At 40.4% G+C, this 18,277-nt stretch overlaps 1 protein-coding gene across 1 annotated transcript in view; it reads right to left on the bottom strand.

Annotated features, from left to right (window-relative positions):
- MALRD1 (MAM and LDL receptor class A domain containing 1) overlaps window positions 1-18,277 on the bottom strand; it is a 513,316-nt gene that overhangs the window by 266,247 nt on the left and 228,792 nt on the right. The window contains exon 18 of the mRNA XM_077808757.1: window positions 16,717-17,138. Coding sequence (XP_077664883.1) covers window positions 16,717-17,138 — 422 coding nt within the window. The remainder of the gene's footprint in view (window positions 1-16,716; window positions 17,139-18,277) is intronic.

The raw sequence follows: 18,277 nt of genomic DNA, 5'->3' as shown, positions 1-18,277 counted from the left end.
TACAATATACAGACTGTTTCAGTCTTGCAGATGCCAAGACTGAGAATTCACATCATGCTACATTAAATGAAATGAGACAAAATTGTATTTTGTATTATTTTAAGATTTCTCTCTGAACCGTTTAGCAATTATCTTTCCTAACTCGCAGGGGATGGACGAGACCCCAGAGGGCTATAGATGGGCAAACATAGTACCTATCTTTAAAAAAGGGACTAAAGAGGACCTGGGGAATTATAAGTTTGATACTTGGAAAGATAATGGAACAAATTATTAAACAATCAATTTGTAAGCACCTGGGGAATAATAGGGTTATAAGGAATAGCCAGCATGGATTTTTCAAGAACAAATCATGTCAAACCAACCTAATTTCCTTCTTTGACAGAGTTGCTGGACTAGTGGATTGCAGGAAGTAGTAGACATGAGATATCTTGATTTTAGTAAGGCTTTTGACACAGTTCTACATGATATTCTCAAACAAACTAAGGAAATGTGGTCTAGATGAAATTACTATAGGGTTGGTGCATACTAGTTGAAAACTGTACTCAAAGAGTAGTTATCAATGGTTCACTGTGAAATTTGGAGGGCATATCTAGTGGAGTCCTATGCTATCCAATATTTTCATTAATGACTTGGATAATGTAGTGGAGAGTTTGCTTCTAAAATTTGAGGATGACACCAATCGGAGTGGTTGTAAGCATTTTGGAGGATGGGATTAGACTTCAAAATGACTTTGAAAAATTGGAGAATTGGTCTGAAATCAAGATGAAATTCAATAAAAACAAGTGCAAAGTTCTGCAATTAGGAAAGAAAAATAAAGTGCACAACTACAAAATGGGGAATAATGGACTAGGTGGTAGTACTGCTGAAAAGGAGCTGGGGGTTATAGTGGGTCACAAACTGAATATGAGTCAACAATGTGATTCAGTTGTGAAAAAGGCTAATATCATTCTGGTATGTACTAATAGGAGTGTCCTACGTAAGACACAGGAAGTAATTGTCTTGCTCTACCTTTTACTGGTGAGACCTCAGTTGGAGTACTGTGTCCAATTCTGGGTGCAACGTCTTAGGAAAAATTGGAGAGTCCAAAGAAAAGCAACAAAAATGATGAAAGTTTAGAAAACTTGACCAGTGCGGAATGATTTAAAAAATGGGGCATGTTTATTCTTTAGGAAAAAAAACTAAGGGGGGGACCTAATAACAGTCTTCAAATATGTGAAGGGCTGTTATACAGAGGACAGTGATCAATGTATTTATTCTCTATTTCTACTGAAGGTAGGATAAAAAGTAATGGGCTAATCTGCAACAATAGAGATTTAGATTACATTACGGGAAAAAACCCTCTCACTGTAAAGTTACTTAAATTCTGAAATAGACTTTTGAGGGAAGAATTTCTGGACAAATGCTCCATGAAACCAATCATATAACTGAAATACATCTATGATATTTTCATCCTCTGGACAGATGATTTAAACTCCCACACAGATTTCCACCACAACTTCAACAATCACCACCCATTCATTAAACTTTCTCTGGAACACTCACACACTAGCATCAACTTCCTGGACACCACAATCAGCTTCAACAATGGAATCCTACAGACAGTTATATACAAGAAACCCAAGGATCACCACACCTATTTTTATTGATCCAGTAACCGCCCACACACACCAATAAATCTTATCTACAGCCAGCCACTCCGATACCACAAAAAATGCTCTGAGGAGAAAGTCTGAGATATACACCTTAACACACTCAAAACCGCCTTCACCAAACAAGGAATCTCCACCAGAGTAGTAGATTGCATCATGGAATGGGCTGCCCAAATACCCAAAGAGAAGCTGCGTCAGTACAGACATAAAACCCCTTCCAACCACACTACCCTAGTTGTCACCTAGCACCCCACAGTGGACCCTATATGGGGTATTATCAAACAACTGTGACCCATACTTGATGGGTACCCTATCTTGAAATAAATCTTTCCTGAACCCTGTCTTCTGGCCTTCAAACAACCCCCAACCTCTCCAAGCTCATCACCAGAAACAAGCTCCCCACAGACCAAGACACACCAACTTAAAGCAGCAGCAGACTGTGCCCGAACAAGAGATGCAAAATCTGTAGACATATCTCCACTGCTACAAGGATCAACACTCCTCACAACACACCTTTCAAGATCCATGTGTCCTACATGTGCCTACCACAACATGTGCTATACCTCATTCAATGCACTAAATGGCCTGATAACAACTATGTGAATGAAACCAGACAATCACTATGCTCTCAATGAAGTCTCACAAGAAAATGATAAAAGACAAAAACACCATCTCACCGGTGGGTGAACACTTTTCACACAGCAATAACTCTATATCTGACCTATCAGTCCTCATCCTCAAAGGAAACTTGCACAACACTTTCAAAAGACAAGCCTGGGAGATTCAATTCATAATTCTGATAGATGCTAAAAGTCATGGACTGAACAGAGACACTGGATTTATGGCTTATTAAAATAATTTGTATCCCATTAACCCCTCCACCACTTTTTGTCCTTTGGCTACAGGGAAGTTAATGGGCCACTTTACCTTGAATAGTTCCTTATATTAACTACTGTATTAACTACTTATGCTAAACTATCTGTTCCACCTTGTATTTAGCTGTGACACTCTGAGTATCTTCCTTAGATCTGAGAAAGAGTTCTGTGAAGCTGCTCGAAAGTTTATCTATCTCACCCACAGAAGTTGGTCCAATAGAAGATACTACCTCACCCACCTTGTCTCAGGAAATCTGAACATATTACACTTGGGTTTTGCTATCTTATTGCAAGGCAATAATAAGAAATTGTAAGTCTGTAACTGTGTCTCAGGTAGAGTTGGGCAGGAAACAGTTTTTCCTTCCAGGGAAAATTTCCAAGAATTCAAAAAAATGTTCCCATCTCAAATCAGGATGAAATGTCAAAATCTGGGAAACTTAATGAACTGACAATCTCAACAAAATTTTGGTTCAGATCAATCTGAATCTTTCAACTCCTTTAGATTTTATAACTTTTTTTTTTAACTATAATTAACTTAAATTTCAAAAGGGAAATTTTCATGTTTTCGAGGACTGGCTCAAACGTATACATAACCTTTATAAATTTGAAACAACGAACTGTAAAGATGGTGCATACGTTTGTAACATCTGTCACAAAAAGAATCCCCCAAAGGCTCAGAAAGCAGAATCCTTGAGCAGTATGTTTGTATACATTGCCTACCCACAAGAATGGAGCAAACAGGAAAAGCAGAGGGACAATACAATATGCAAATACAGGCACCTGTGTTTGCAGAATTACCCAGTGCAGTAAATCCTCACTTAACGTTTGTAGTTATGTTCCTGAAAAATTCTACTTTAAGCGAAATGATGTTAAGCGAATCCAATTTCCCCATAAGAATTAATGTAAATGGTGGTGGGGGCGGGGATAGGTTCCAGGGAAATTTTTTTCACCAGACAAAAGACATGATATACATGTATAGTATACGTTTTAAATAATTTTAAACAAACAATTTAATACTGTAGTCACCAATGATGATTGTGAAGCTTGGTTGAGGCAGGGGCAGAGAGGGGTTGGGGCACAGGGGCTTGCTCCACTCCACCTGCCCGACACTCCTGCCGGGGAGTGGGGTCAGAGTGTGGAGCTTGCCCCGCTCCACCTGCCTGGCATTCCAGGTGGGGAGTGGGGTTGGGCACGGGGGTTTACCCTGGTTGGCCCGCCCAGCATTACAGCCAGGAAGCAGGCAAACTCCAGACCCCACTCCATGGCAGAAGCACTGGGCGGGCAGAATGGGGTGAGCCAAACAACCTTATAATGGAACATTGCGCAACTTTAAACAAGTATGTTCTCTAATAGATCAGCAACCTAATAATGAAACAATGTTAACCGGGACAACTTTAAGTGAGGAGTATCCTACAGTACTACAGTATCCTAGTGAGTTACTGACCTGAATAGCTTATCTGAAATCGCAGCCCTAAGCAGGTGTTGAAGAAAATGAAATGTTTCTGAATACAGAGACCATTTTTTTTGTTGTTGTCTTTTTCAAGGGGTATTTTTATAGTAAGTGAAGTTTGAGGTGTTTAATAAACTGTCCATGTAATAAACTACTGTTTCACAGATAATCTGTACATTTGATGCCCAAATTTCACCATTCAATAAATAAATTAAGAGTACAACCATGGTGCAAGCTGTGTATTATACCAGGTAACATATACAGAGGAAAATACCTCCTTTGGTCTTGGGCACTATCTATACACAATACTATGTCCTTAGTGAAGTTCCAGTTAAACATTGACACTTAAAGGAATGCCACTACATTCCAGTGCTGCACAGAGGATACAAATGGCATTGATAGCAGTTCATCATGTGGTTCACCATTTGGTGTGGAAAGCCTATCCCCAAAACAGTGTTACTGAAGCCATACAATGCTCAGGGCATACCCTCCTACTTCCCTGAATTCCACTGGAATTCCACACAGCACAGCAGATGTAGCTGCTGAGGGCATTAGTGGGATGATGATCAAGAGGTTAGGTAGGCACTAACGGAAAGCTTCTCTTATTTCAAAAGCATCTATCCCACCATGCACCCTTTTAAGTTGGGTCTATCTGGCCCAGGGGTAGGCAACCTATGGCACACGTGCCAAAGGCGGCACGTGAACTGATTTTCAGTGCCACTCACACTGCCCGGGTCCTGGCCACCGGTCTGGGGGGCTCTGCATTTTAATTTAATTTTAAATGAAGCTTAAACATTTTAAAAACCTTATTTACTTTACATACAACAATAATTTAGTTATATATTACAGACTTACAGAAAGAGACCTTCTAAAAACGTTAAAATGTATTACTGGCACGCAAAACCTTAAATTAGAGTGAATAAATGAAGACTCGGCACACCACTTCTGAAAGGTTGCCAACCCCTGATCTAGCCTATAAGAACATGAAGCAGCTGCCTGGGATTCTTTGAAAAGTGGACAACCTGATTGTTATACTGTTTCAAAATATTATCTTGTAGAAGATTCCCAATGACTTTAAAAAGTTATATATAACTAATCACAAATGAAATACCACTAAGGAAACTCATGCGCTTATATCCCGATAAATAGGATCTCAAACTTACCTTCCTCCCTGAGCAATAAGCTGTTCTGTTATAATACTTACTAAACACTTCAAAGATTGTATTAGAAAATGGTTTTCAGTGCACTCAAATCAAAATTAAACACTGACTAAACCAAAACTGCTGAATCATTACAACAGAGTAGCCCACTTCTGGGTGCTGCGTGGCCACAAATGGGTGGATTCTGGCCTTGAAACCAGGGTATTCACCTGCAGGAAGATTACTCCCCTGGAGGAGGCTCCTCCAGTGATGTAGAGTCACAGTGTCTCCTACCCTACCACCCCTATATACTCCAGCTCTGGTATAAAGGACATTGCCTGGCCTTTCCTACACCTCACCAACGTCTAGCTGCCATTTCATCCCTGCCTGCTGCTGTTAGGTGGCTAATCCAGGATCAGGGAAACATCAAAAGCCACTTTCATAGCCCTCCTGAGCTTCATAGCCCTCCTGAGCCCTCCTTAGCTTTGAATCTAGGCCTGTGGCTACAGGTATTGGAATATTGTATTTGTTGCAAGTAAATAAAGGGTGTTGGCATACTATATTAATTACAAATTTGGCAACAGAATTTTCAGCTCTATCTTCTGTAATTTTTAGAATGCAAATGCCTAAAAACCAACGGACTACAGAACAATATTTATACTGGCTTCTGTTTTAAGTCATTCCGAAATATACTGTCCCTCGAGGCAATTCTTTACTTGAAGTTCATCCGCTAACTTTAAGGTCAATATTTACTTAATGGATCAGTAACTCTTGATGAGATCTTCAGTGGCTGTCAATCCAATTTGTATCACTAATTTGTAAACAAAATTCAATAAAGCCAGAGTTACTATAATTTTATTACCTTCAAATAAATTGTATTTCACTGTAACAAAAATATTTTAAATAGTTCCAGCTACAGTAACTATGACTGTTTTTCTGCATCACACATGGGACTGTACTGTGACTGGCCTTTGCCAGGGTACATAGGAAAGGAGACTTTGCAAAGAGCCTTTACCCACTGCAGTTGCTGTATATGGGAAGGCTACTCCCTGAGCACGCTCCCAAGGGGATGCATTGCTCCGAAGTTGTGGAGAGGAAGTTCAGGCACAACAGTCTCTTTCTCTCTCCTTTGCACTAGCCCACTAAGCAAGTCAGATATATTGTGGGGAGCAGATGCACCATTTGCACATTCCTTCTGCCTACCAGGCCACTTAGGAAGGCACCATGCCTGAACCCACCCAGAGGCAGTGCAGATCTGAATCTCTTCCCTGTACGACAGTGCCTAAATATCATTTATCTGTCAGTATGTTACAACAATATATAACTCAATGTACTGGATGTATATGTCAGATCATGCAAAGACTACACATAACACATTCAAATATAAAAAGTATAAATAATGAACTGGTAATCTAACAAGACATGCTATAATTCAACATTATCTTGACATGTTTGGTCACATCCCAACCATTATCCCTGGTTGTTCAGTGAATAGTGCTCATGATGGGGTGTCCCACACAAGCTCTGACCGGGTTAAAATGAGCCAATTAGCTTTAAGGCTGCACCTGGGGGAAGAGTCAAGCTTGACTGATGAGCACTAATTGAAGATGAAGCCCAGCTGGGCAGGAGCAGTCTGGGCTTGTGTGATGCTTCGCAGACCAGGTGCCTGCTCATGCAAAGGCCCTTATGCCTCAACTGAACACTGACTAATGCTTAACTGGAAACCAGTCAGGGTCACCTGCATGTTTGTATTGTTAAAATAGATATTAGGTTTATGAAAATATGTTTAGACTTTATGAAATGCTTGTAAGTTGCTCCATGCATTAATCTCATTTATAATATTTGTATCCCATATTATAAGGCAATATTTAAGTGTTTGCTCTATAACTGAAAAAGTGTTTGCACTGAAACCGTAAAACCACCAGTCAGGAGAGAAGCATTACCAAATGTGGAAATACTAGCTTACCACAGGAGGTGTTATCTCCTGCCCAACAAAAAAAGAGCTATGGACACCAGGCAAACCCATGTGGAACATCAGAAGATAAAAGACTTTGTCAATTGCTCCCCCCATACCCATGAACAGGAGATATGCACAAAGACTCACCCAATAGTTTGAACTCTGGGTATAGAGAATAAAAATCCCTGGCAAGTGGAAACTGTGTTTCTATGCAGCTTGGACTTTGGGCGGGCAAGATTTCTAAGCATAAGCAAGGGCTCCAGAGCTGCTTGGCCTGGTTAGCCCAAGAAGACATATAGGGTACATCTACACAGCAAAGAAAAAGCTGCAGCTGGCTTGTGCTGGCTGATGTGGGCTACCAGGGCTCAGGTTCATGGGGTTCTTTCATTGCTGTGTAGACTTCTGGACTCAGACTGGAGCCCAGGCTCTAGGACCCTGTGGGGCCAATCGTGGAATTTTCTTCTCTGTGTAGACATACTCATAGAGCTTGCATTTACAGCAGCTTCTATTGTCTAAGACTCTAACTCATATTTGTATGTTTACCTGCTTTACCCTGGCAAATATTTCTCTTATTTTTTTCTTAGTTAATAAATCTTTAGTTAGTTTATTATAGTATTGCGTACAAGCATTGTTTTTGGTGTAGGATCTAAGGTGTAACTGACCTGGGTTAAGTAACTGGTCCTTTGGGACTGGGAATAACCTGAATATTGTTGTGATTTTTGGTGTAAGGGACCATCTATCACAAAGGCAAACTTAACTGGGTGGCAAGATAGACCGGAGTACCCAAGGAGACTGTCTGTGACTATGTTAAGGTTGCTATAGTGCTTGAGGAGTTCACACTTGATATTTGGTTGGTGAAATCTAAGTATAGAACTCACAGCCAGTTTGGGGTTTATGCCCTGTTATTTAACAGTCTGCCCTGAGATTGGTTTTCATGCTCCTGAGCCACTCCCAACAGCCTGACAGAAGTGGGTGACAGGGAGAGAGTCTATAGTCACTCTCCAGGCACAGAGTGGCGATTAGGAGGAAACCCAATGAGGAACCAAAGCCCTGAGATCCTGTCCCCGATAGAAGGGATTTATCCAGAGGTGTTGTGGAAGAAGAAAGCCTGTGGAACATGGCTTAGGAAGATGCCAAGGGAAAGACCAGTGATGGTTGAGACAGTATAGACCTTGGCTACCAATGATAGGGTCCCTGGGCTGGAAGTCGGAGTAGCCAGTAGACCCAGGTTCCCCTACCAGCCACTGGGAAAGTGGCACAGGTTGGGAATTGCGGAAGACTGTCTGAGACTGCACACAGGCAGATTGTCCGGTGGACCTGGCTGCACCGGAAGGGGAAAATTATATGGTGACTTTAATGGAGGGCTGAGTCAGAAAGGAAAAGTACCCCAATTCCAATACCACCCTATACCGGAAACCTACTGACCGCTATTCCTACCTACATGCCTCCAGCTTTCACCCTGACCACACCACACGATCCATCGTCTACAGCCAAGCTCTGCGATACAACCGCATTTGCTCCAACCCCTCAGACAGAGACAAACACCTACAAGATCTCTATCAAGCATTCTTACAACTACAATACCCACCTGCAGAAGTGAAGAAACAGATTGATAGAGCCAGAAGAGTTCCCAGAAGTCACCTACTACAGGACAGGCCTAACAAAGAAAATAACAGAAGGCCACTAGCCGTCACCTTCAGCCCCCAACTAAAACCCCTCCAACGCATTATTAAGGATCTACAACCTATCCTGAAGGATGACCCAACACTCTCACAAATCTTGGGAGACAGGCCAGTCCTTGCCTACAGACAGCCCCCCAACCTGAAGCAAATACTCACCAGCAACCACATACCACATAACAGAACCACTAACCCAGGAACCTATCCTTGCAACAAAGCCCGTTGCCAACTGTGCCCACATATCTATTCAGGGGACACCATCACAGGGCCTAATAACATCAGCCACACTATCAGAGGCTCGTTCACTTGCACATCCACCAATGTGATTATGCCATCATGTGCCAGCAATGCCCCTCTGCCATGTACATTGGTCAAACTGGACAGTCTCTACGTAAAAGAATAAATGGACACAAATCAGATGTCAAGAATTATAACATTCATAAACCAGTCGGAGAACACTTCAATCTCTCTGGTCACGCGATTACAGACATGAAAGTTGCGATATTACAACAAAAAAACTTCAAATCCAGACTCCAGCGAGAAACTGTTGAATTGGAATTCATTTGCAAATTGGATACAATTAACTTAGGCTTGAATAGAGACTGGGAGTGGCTAAGTCATTATGCGAATGGCTAAGTCATTATGCAAGGTAACCTATTTCCCCTTGTTTTTTCCTACCCCCCCCCCATACATTCTTGTTAAACCCTGGATTTGTGCTGGAAATGGCCCACCTTCATTATCATACACATTGTAAGGAGAATGGTCACTTTAGATAAGCTATTACCAGCAGGAGAGTGGGTTTGTGTGTGGGGAAAGTGGGGGGGTGAGAAAACCTGGATTTGTGCTGGAAATGGCCCAACTTGATTATCATACACATTGTAAGGAGAGTGATCACTTTAGATAAGCTATTACTAGCAGGAGAGTGGGGTGGGAGGAGGTATTTTTTCATGCTTTGTGTGTATAAAAAGATCTTCTACACTTTCCACAGTATGCATCCGATGAAGTGAGCTGTAGCTCATGAAAGCTTATGCTCAAATAAATTGGTTAGTCTCTAAGGTGCCGCCAGTACTCCTTTTCTTTTTGCGAATACAGACTAACATGGCTGTTACTCTGAAACCCATTTAAACCAATTGCAGTACAAACAATAGTAAATGTTTGGAGGATCAGGCTCTTAAACTGCAAACCTCTTGGTCCTTATATTTGTTTCTGTATAGTGTTGGGCACCACCACAGCACAACAAGTAAAAAAAAAAAAAAAAAAATTAGAGAGGAGACCTGGCTTTCATTCTTGTCTATAAAGCATAGGCAATATATCGTCATAATCTTCAATCAATATTCCACCACTTTATGATCTATTAGTATGTAATTGTTAATCAAAACAGAATTATTATTATGTATTTAGTTATATATCTTCCCTAGTCATTTTTTAAACTAATAAATTACTAAATGTATTTTACCACCCAACTTTTGAGAAAATTATTGTGATTTTGAAGATAGATTTATATTCTGTAGTATCTTCCATTTTTATTTTTTGGCTTGAGGGTTAGTTTTGGTTTTTCTTGCTTTTTGGGTTTTGTTTTTCATACCTTAATAGACAAATGACATATATGGTAGCAGAATTATACCTGAATAATGCAAATTTTGAGTAGCAGTAGCTAGTAATCTATTTCAATATTGAATTTGCATGTTTGAAAGAAGCTTCATAATCATAATAGACATTAGAGAAGGCCTGGGGTGATTATTGTGAAATAATCATAGAGGATTAGAAACATTAAATGACTCCCTATGTCTTGTGATATTATAGGGTTGTAATTATCTCTGTTTACAAAACTTGCATATGAATTAAATGTGAAATAGATCAGGGCAAAATTGCCTTTACATTATAAATAACCTCATAAATTTTAAAATATGACAGAATGTCCCTAGATATCATTTTAAAGATACTGTAGGCATCTGATTTATATCCATTCTGTAACTTCCATGACTAAAAGGAAGGGACCTGGACTAACAAAGAATATTGTTATATATCACTTTATTAATTTAAACATAACATCGTCACTTATTTTTGCCAAATGTGGAGCAGTTTGAAGGAACAGAGGAAAACAATGACATTTATCTAACAAATAACCACAATAAAAACCTGTCCTCTCTTCTGAGGTGAAACTGTGTCAGGCATTGATTTCCCACTGATGATAAAGCAAACACTGTGCATCATCAATATAAGTGAGCTATCCTGGACAGTTCAATATTTTACTATGATTTCAAACACCACTTATTTGGAAAACATGAAAGTGGACTGCTAAAGGAGATTAAGAAGATAAACACACTTAACAGTTATGTTTACCCATATTGGGATGAATGTCTTAGACCAGAAAAGGAATAAAGGAATAAAGTTCTGTCAGTTCTGAGAACTGAACTTTAGTTTCCGTCCTGCACAATATTGCACAATGGGAATCCATAAGTGAGCTATGTATGATCAAATAGTTTGCTAAAATAACAATTTGAGAGGGAGTTTGTAAGGGGGAGCCCTAATATAATCACTATGGTTGGGAAGGGCCAACATTGCTCCTGCCTCCTCCACCTATAATCCAGACAGAGAACTTAACCATGGATGCTTCTACCCAGATCCTGGTATGGATTTGCAGAGACTGTGACCTGCATTTCCCACTCTCACAAAGCCAGGCTGGGGGGACCACCCAGTCTGAAAGGTGCCTGCTGGTGGAATCTCTCAGGAAGCAGGTGAGAGAATGACAGAAGAAGCTAGCTGGGCTGAGGAGCATCAGTGCCCACAAAGAATTCATTGAGAGTATTCAGATGGAGACGTCTAAGTTATCCAAGTTATCCAGCTAGAGAAGTCTGTTGTCAGGCCACCAGGAGAGAAGGATGTGGTTCCATCACCGGGCGGACACTGGCTGCTGATTATTTCTGGGAGCAGGCAGTGTTCCATCCCTACTCCCAACTTACACACCAAAGTGATGAAGAACTGTTATGCTGCCCTGGCAACGAGCGACGAGGAATCACCCCCAGAGGTGGAGGAGGAGAAGCCATGTACCCCAAAGCTGAGAGGAGCGCAGCCACCACTACCAGGAGGAAATGTAGGGTAGTGGTGGTTGGTGACTCTCTTCTGAGAGGGACAAAAAGGCACCCATCTGTTGGCTTGACATGGCATCCCAGTATTGCTGCCTGCCAGGGGCCCATATCCGAGACATTACAGAGGGACTGCCAAGAATCATTCAGCCTTCTGACTACTGCCCCATGCTACCATTGTTACAAAAAATGCAAACATCATTCTGGGACATATTAGCAGGAGTGTTGAAAGCAAGACACAAGAAGTAATTCTTCCACTCTACTCTGTGCTGATTAGACCTCAGCTGGAATATTGTGTCCAGTTCTGGGTGCCACAATTCAGGAAAAATGTGGACAAAACTAGAGAAAGTCCACAAAAGAGCAACAAAAACAATAAAAGGTCAAGAAAACAACATATGAGGGAAGATTGAAAAAACTGAATTTGTTTAGTCTGGAGAACAGAAGGCTGAGAGGAGACATGATAACAGTTTTCAAACACATAAAAGGTTGTTACAAGGAGGAGGGAGAACATTTGTTCTCCTTAACTTCTGAGAATAGGACAAGAAGCAATAGGCTTAAATTGCAGCAAGTGCGGTTTAGGTTGAACCTTAGGAAAAAATCCTTAACTGTCAGGGTGGTTAAGCACTGGAATAAATTTCCTAGGGAAGTTGTGGCATCTCCATCATTGGACAAACACCTGTTAGGGATGGTCTAGATAATTTTAGTCTTGTCTTGATTGCAGGGGGCTTGACTAGATGACCTCTTGAGGTCCCTTCCAGTCCTATGATTCTATGATTCATGGTTCCTGGATCCTTTCAGTAAATCAGCAGATTATTACATGTTTTTAAAAACATTCAGTCTATTGGCTTGATTGTGATATCACTTATATCTACTCTTTTTTTGGCTTGCTTAACATAATTAAAAATAATATTAACATATGACCCTTTATTGTTTATAATTCACAAGTTGTGTTTCCTTCCTAGAATGTAGTGAACATCTAAGTACACAAGTGACAAGCATTTATGAGAAAAAAGAAAAAAAGAGGGGGGGAGGAAAGGGAATTTTTCTTCTTATATTTTCCTTACTTATATATACAGCTTGTCAAAAAATTTCAAACAAACAGTTTTTTCATCAAAATCAATATTTTCTGTCCAAAAATGTTGATTTCTATGATTTTTTCAATTTTCCAAATGCATATTTCAAAGCCAAGCTAAATATTTCCTTTCGAAGTATTGATTTGATCTGAAACATTCCATTGATGTGCACATGGAAACAATGAGACACAGATATCCTAATGTGGTTAAATGCAGAGGCTGCAACTTTACTTAAAAACTACAGTACTACCCAACTGGAGTGACAGCCCAAAACTACTCAGCGGGGTTGTTCCAGTGCTGATCTCAAGAGGCACCAATGGACCTCATGTACTACAAACCTGAGATTAAATGTGAAGGCCATGCCCCCTCTATATTCTTAGGTCTGGCTCAGGGCCCCAACTGGAAGCCAGAGTCTTGACTCATCCATTCCTCCACACCAGAGATAGGAGAAATAAGAGAAAGTGAGCCACAAGCTGCATTACACATACAGGCAAACCCAATGTGCAAATCATGCCCAGGACCAATACCCAAGCAGATTGCTGACTTACAGAGACCTCAATCAGGCCTTTTCTAACCAAACCACTACATGCATCTGCCAAAGTTGTGACAATTGTAACTTCAATGCCATAAACATGCCAGATGGAAGGTAAAAAAATCCACACAGCAGTTTCCCAATTTTGCCATATCCTTCCAAAAATCCCTTCCAGAACATAAAACTGGTGAGCAGCTAAGCCCCCAGCATCAACAGAGATGCAGAAACTAGATCAAGAGTGAGGCTGAAACAGGAAGTTCACAATGAGCAAACAGTATCAACTCCCACCCTACCCCCTGCACACTTCACCTCCCCTATGGGGGAGCCAATCACATGGATGAAGCACCATCTCCACCACCCAGCGTATATTTTGAAAATACACATTTTTTTTCTAATTGACATTTTGTTGTCATTGAAAATGCCAGCAATCGGAAGAACAAGCTGTTTCCTATGCAACTTGGAACATGCATGATCACTTGTGCTTTTCTAATTCTAGCCAAAACCATCTCATTTTCAAAATCACCAAATTTGGAAGGGTAGGCAAACTGGCAGCAAAATTCAGTCAAGAACAATAGTGGACATAGGAATGAGCCACAGCTCTTGATCTAACTGACCTAGTAGACCTCTCCTTCCCAAAGCAATTAAATCCCCAAATGAATAATCAAGGTAGGCGAAAAGCTCACTCTACAATACATGGCCAATGCAACAATTGACAAAAACTGAACAACTCAGTAACAATTTCCAATTTTGAGCAATATCCAAGGCATTCAATATCATGCTGATGTTTTCTCTGTCCATTACTCCCTTTTTTACACCGAACTTGGCCCTATAGCTTTCCATGTTACCCCCTTTGACCTGAGGGCTAGTCAAAATTCAGGGCTCCAAACTGGGAAGTTCCAGTTTGAAGTTAAAATTGATGGTGACTGGTATCTTCTTGATGCAATTTTCTTCATTTCAAGGAATGTACAAAGTCCTGTCTCTCTGAACAGAGAATGAATCTAGAACAAAAGGAGCAGTTTCTTAGCTCACAGCCCTCAAGCCTCTTTACCCAGTACCAGACCCAAAAACTCTCTCTAACTTTTTTCTGGATCACACTGTGCTTACAGGCTCCTGCGTGGCTTTCTTGCCCCCTCTCCCTCTCTCTGTTTTTGTCTGTTCTCTGTTTCTGTCTATTCTCTCTGACACCCCCATCCACCTGGACACAATACCCAGTCAACCCATCTGCCCACCTGGTGCTAGTTTCTGGACAGACTTTATTAGGGCTTGTTTTGGATGTGACTCCTTAACAGTCTCTTACAACTGTCTTAAATGGATTAATTTCCATATAAGCTTGAGTGAGGTTTTAATTCCCATAACAAGATTACACTCAGCTCATAACACTCTGCAGAGGAAGGAAGGGTAGGAGAGCCCTATGGTGCTGTCACACTAAGTGTCCTCACTAACTCAAAACATCTTCCTAACCCTAATCAAGGACCCATGTATGACTATTGATTTTGGAGTTCTTTAGGCAAACTACTAAGCATCCAACATACTTCCTTTCTATGCAAAACAAGTATGCATTCGGAACTTGCACAAAGAGGAACTAAAATATATTCAAACTCCAATTTAAATGCAGTGCACATTTCAATTCAATTCAAAGTCAAGTGCTTCCATGTTTAGGGCCTGGTTCACTTCTCACAGACACAGGTATAAATTATGAGTAACTCCATTTCAAACAATAAATTTATCCCCAGCGTGAAACTGGTATAAGTGAGAGTAAAATCAAGCTGCCAATGTGAAAAGTGCCGTTCACATTCCTTCCAAGTAGGTTGCACACTGTATGCCTAATCACAATAAAAACAAATCCAGATGTCACACAACAAACAGTACAGTATGTACTACTGGCATTAATGTTTAGCTATCAATATATTATATAGTAGGCTAAATTAATATAGAAAATGAGGTATAAGAATGAGTTTTAGTTCTGGGTTTTAAGAACTAGCTTCATGTTTGTATACAAACAAATTCTACTGTAATTACTCTCTGCCCTAGAGTAACTTGTTCTCATTCACACTAAGGACTGGTCTACACTACAGATTCAGATCAATGTAACTCTGTAAGCGTCTACACTAAAATGTAGCTCCCTTCAGTGCTCTCTGTAGGTTCCATCACTCTCCACCTCTGCGAGAGGTGTAGCACTTAGGTCAATTTAGTTAGCTTGACACAGTGTTAGTGTAGATACTGCACTGGTTACATCAACTGTTGCTGCCTATAAGAAGCCATCCCACAATGCTCCACACTGACAGTTAAATCAGTGCAAGTGCTCCTGGTCAGGACATGCACCAACGACAAATGGGGCATAGTGTGGATGTGCAAAAGCAATATAATTACTGCAGTGGCTGTATATGGACATAACTTAGGGAGACCTATTTTTGTAGTGTAGACTGTAGTGCAAAGGGGCCTTAAATGGATATAAACCTTTACGCCCACTGTAAGGTTTCTCTAAATAGCCAAACTGATGTAACAGGGCCTTAGTGTCAACGAGAATGTGGCCGTTTGTCCCTTAACATAGTCCTTATGGAAACAAAACATGGCACCATCTACCTCTAATATTGCCTTAGGTCAGTTAAATAAAGGAATTAATTTTTGCTAATATTTTCTTTTCCATTAATTTTCTGATGAATTGGCATCACATGGTCAAATGAATAAACATCTCAAATATGTTTGCAAGTATACCAACCCCAGTATGACCCACAAGACAAAGTAAAACTTAAATGTTCTATAACACAAAGCGTTTTTTTAAAAAGAGGGCACTGGATTTCCAGCTGTGCTTTATAATAAATTTGTATTCTATTAACTGATACCTACTTTTCAACCCATGAGCATTAGGCTCTTCACCCAAATATTTTGATGGCATATTCAGTCTAATGTCACGTAGTAAAAGGTTTTTCACAAAAAATAAAAGGACAAGCTGTTCCATATTCCCAGTTGGCTTTGCAATCGACACAAGCATAGTTTCATGGTATTAAATGCTGAAAGAACCAAGTAACAGCTGTTTCAAAATGCCATGTGTTCATCTTCAAAGATGATAACCAGGCATTCTGGTATGGGGAAATATGGCTGCAGCAGAACAAAATGTTTGGGAACATATTTAATCAAATGACAAATGTGTTTCAAAGTAAATTTGATCAGAGAGTGTTTCTTACTTTTGGCTTTATTTTAGATTAGTGTAATCTCTCATTCTCTCAGCATTTTATGGTGCTCTAGTAAGTAGATGACAGACTAAAAGAATCATACCTGAAAAGGCTTAGCACTTGTAATACTGAGTGTTTGTCTTATCCATCTGTTGCCTTGATTTCCAAACTTCTGCCACAGCAGATGACCCCTTGAGTTGCTCAAAATTCTCCAGAAGACTGACAGCCTATAAATGTGTTTTCCAAACATATGATAATGAAAGCGGAAAATGCAGCTTTTATTGCCATGAGTGAAAGTGCTGTTAAAGATCGGACTCAGCAAAACTGCTCTATTTTGGAACACTTGCGGTTCTGAGGATTCTATATAGAGATAATGCCCCTTGACTGTGCCCAAAGTATGATCCTTTATTGGTCCTGTGTCAAATGTGGAAGTTGGGCCCTGGTTTCTGGTCCAGTCAAAGTCATCATCCATGTCCTGGTTCCAGTTGCACAGACCATTTTCAAAGTTACACTGTAGCTCAGATTCTGAAATATGTAAATACAGACCTTGTCAAATGAAAGCAATATGCTACATCAAACAAAGTGATCTACTAGAATTTGCTTTTTCTCCTCGCAGAGTTAATCTCAATGTAATTAATTATATTTAAACCAGTCTGAACAAGAACCAAGGACTAGATGCTTTCCTCACATATATGTGGCAATACACACATACTCAGTGGAAGTTATGCTAAAGTATCATGATAAATTCTGTCCCTAAATTGAAACTTGATTGGACAAACCACTAGAAAAATATACTGTAGGAAAGTGGTTCTCAACCTTTCCTGACTACTGTACCCCTTTTCAGAGTCCTGCCACCTTTAGAGTAAGCCCAAGCCCCGCTGCCTGGGGCTGAAGCATGTAATTTAGCTTCACGGGGCCCTTGTGGCATGGGGATCCAGGCAGTTGCCTTCCTTGCCATCCCTTAACACCAGTCCTGCACTTGCGACTCCCTAAACCCGTCCCATGGCCCCCCTGGGGTTCACGACCCCCCCAGGTTGAGAAGCACTGATCTAGATGAGTTGACATACCCCATGGAAGACCTCTGTGTACCCATGGAGTACACGTACCCCAGGCTGAGACCCACTTAGGATACAAACTTGGATAGGAAGGGAGAATGGAATGTGTGTCCTCATAGTTGCATTCTTTATTGCAGGAAAAAGACTTAAAATTAGGTTTTAAACTCTTACTATCTTTCAGTACTCAAACTAATTAGATATAGGCCAAGGAGCCAATTTTGGATCCAGATTCAAATTAGTTTTAGGCTAGAATTCAGGGTTAGGGGCCAAACTGAATGAAGGTTCAAGTTTGGTTGCAATGGTGCAAAATGTAATGTGCTTTTTTTTTTGCAAGATTTCAACCCCAAATGACAAATCTCCTGGTTGCATACATTCACGGCTCTGTTTACCATTGTAAATGTTATATTATAGTATTATATTTGTTCAACTTGTTACCCTGGGAATTGGGGGAAGAAAAAATAGATAGAAAAGCAAAAGCAGTGAAAGTGTGTGGGAATGTGAGAAAAAGGAGGATACCTTCGTACAGAATCTACTGTGTGAATACAGAATCATAATCATCAATACACCATAGAGTGAATACTCATGTTGAGAACAGCTCACACCACCTTG

Source organism: Eretmochelys imbricata, chromosome 2 (assembly GCF_965152235.1).
Source record: "Eretmochelys imbricata isolate rEreImb1 chromosome 2, rEreImb1.hap1, whole genome shotgun sequence".
Taxonomy (NCBI): Eukaryota; Metazoa; Chordata; order Testudines; family Cheloniidae; genus Eretmochelys; species Eretmochelys imbricata.
This window is presented reverse-complemented; position numbering and strand designations above follow the sequence as displayed.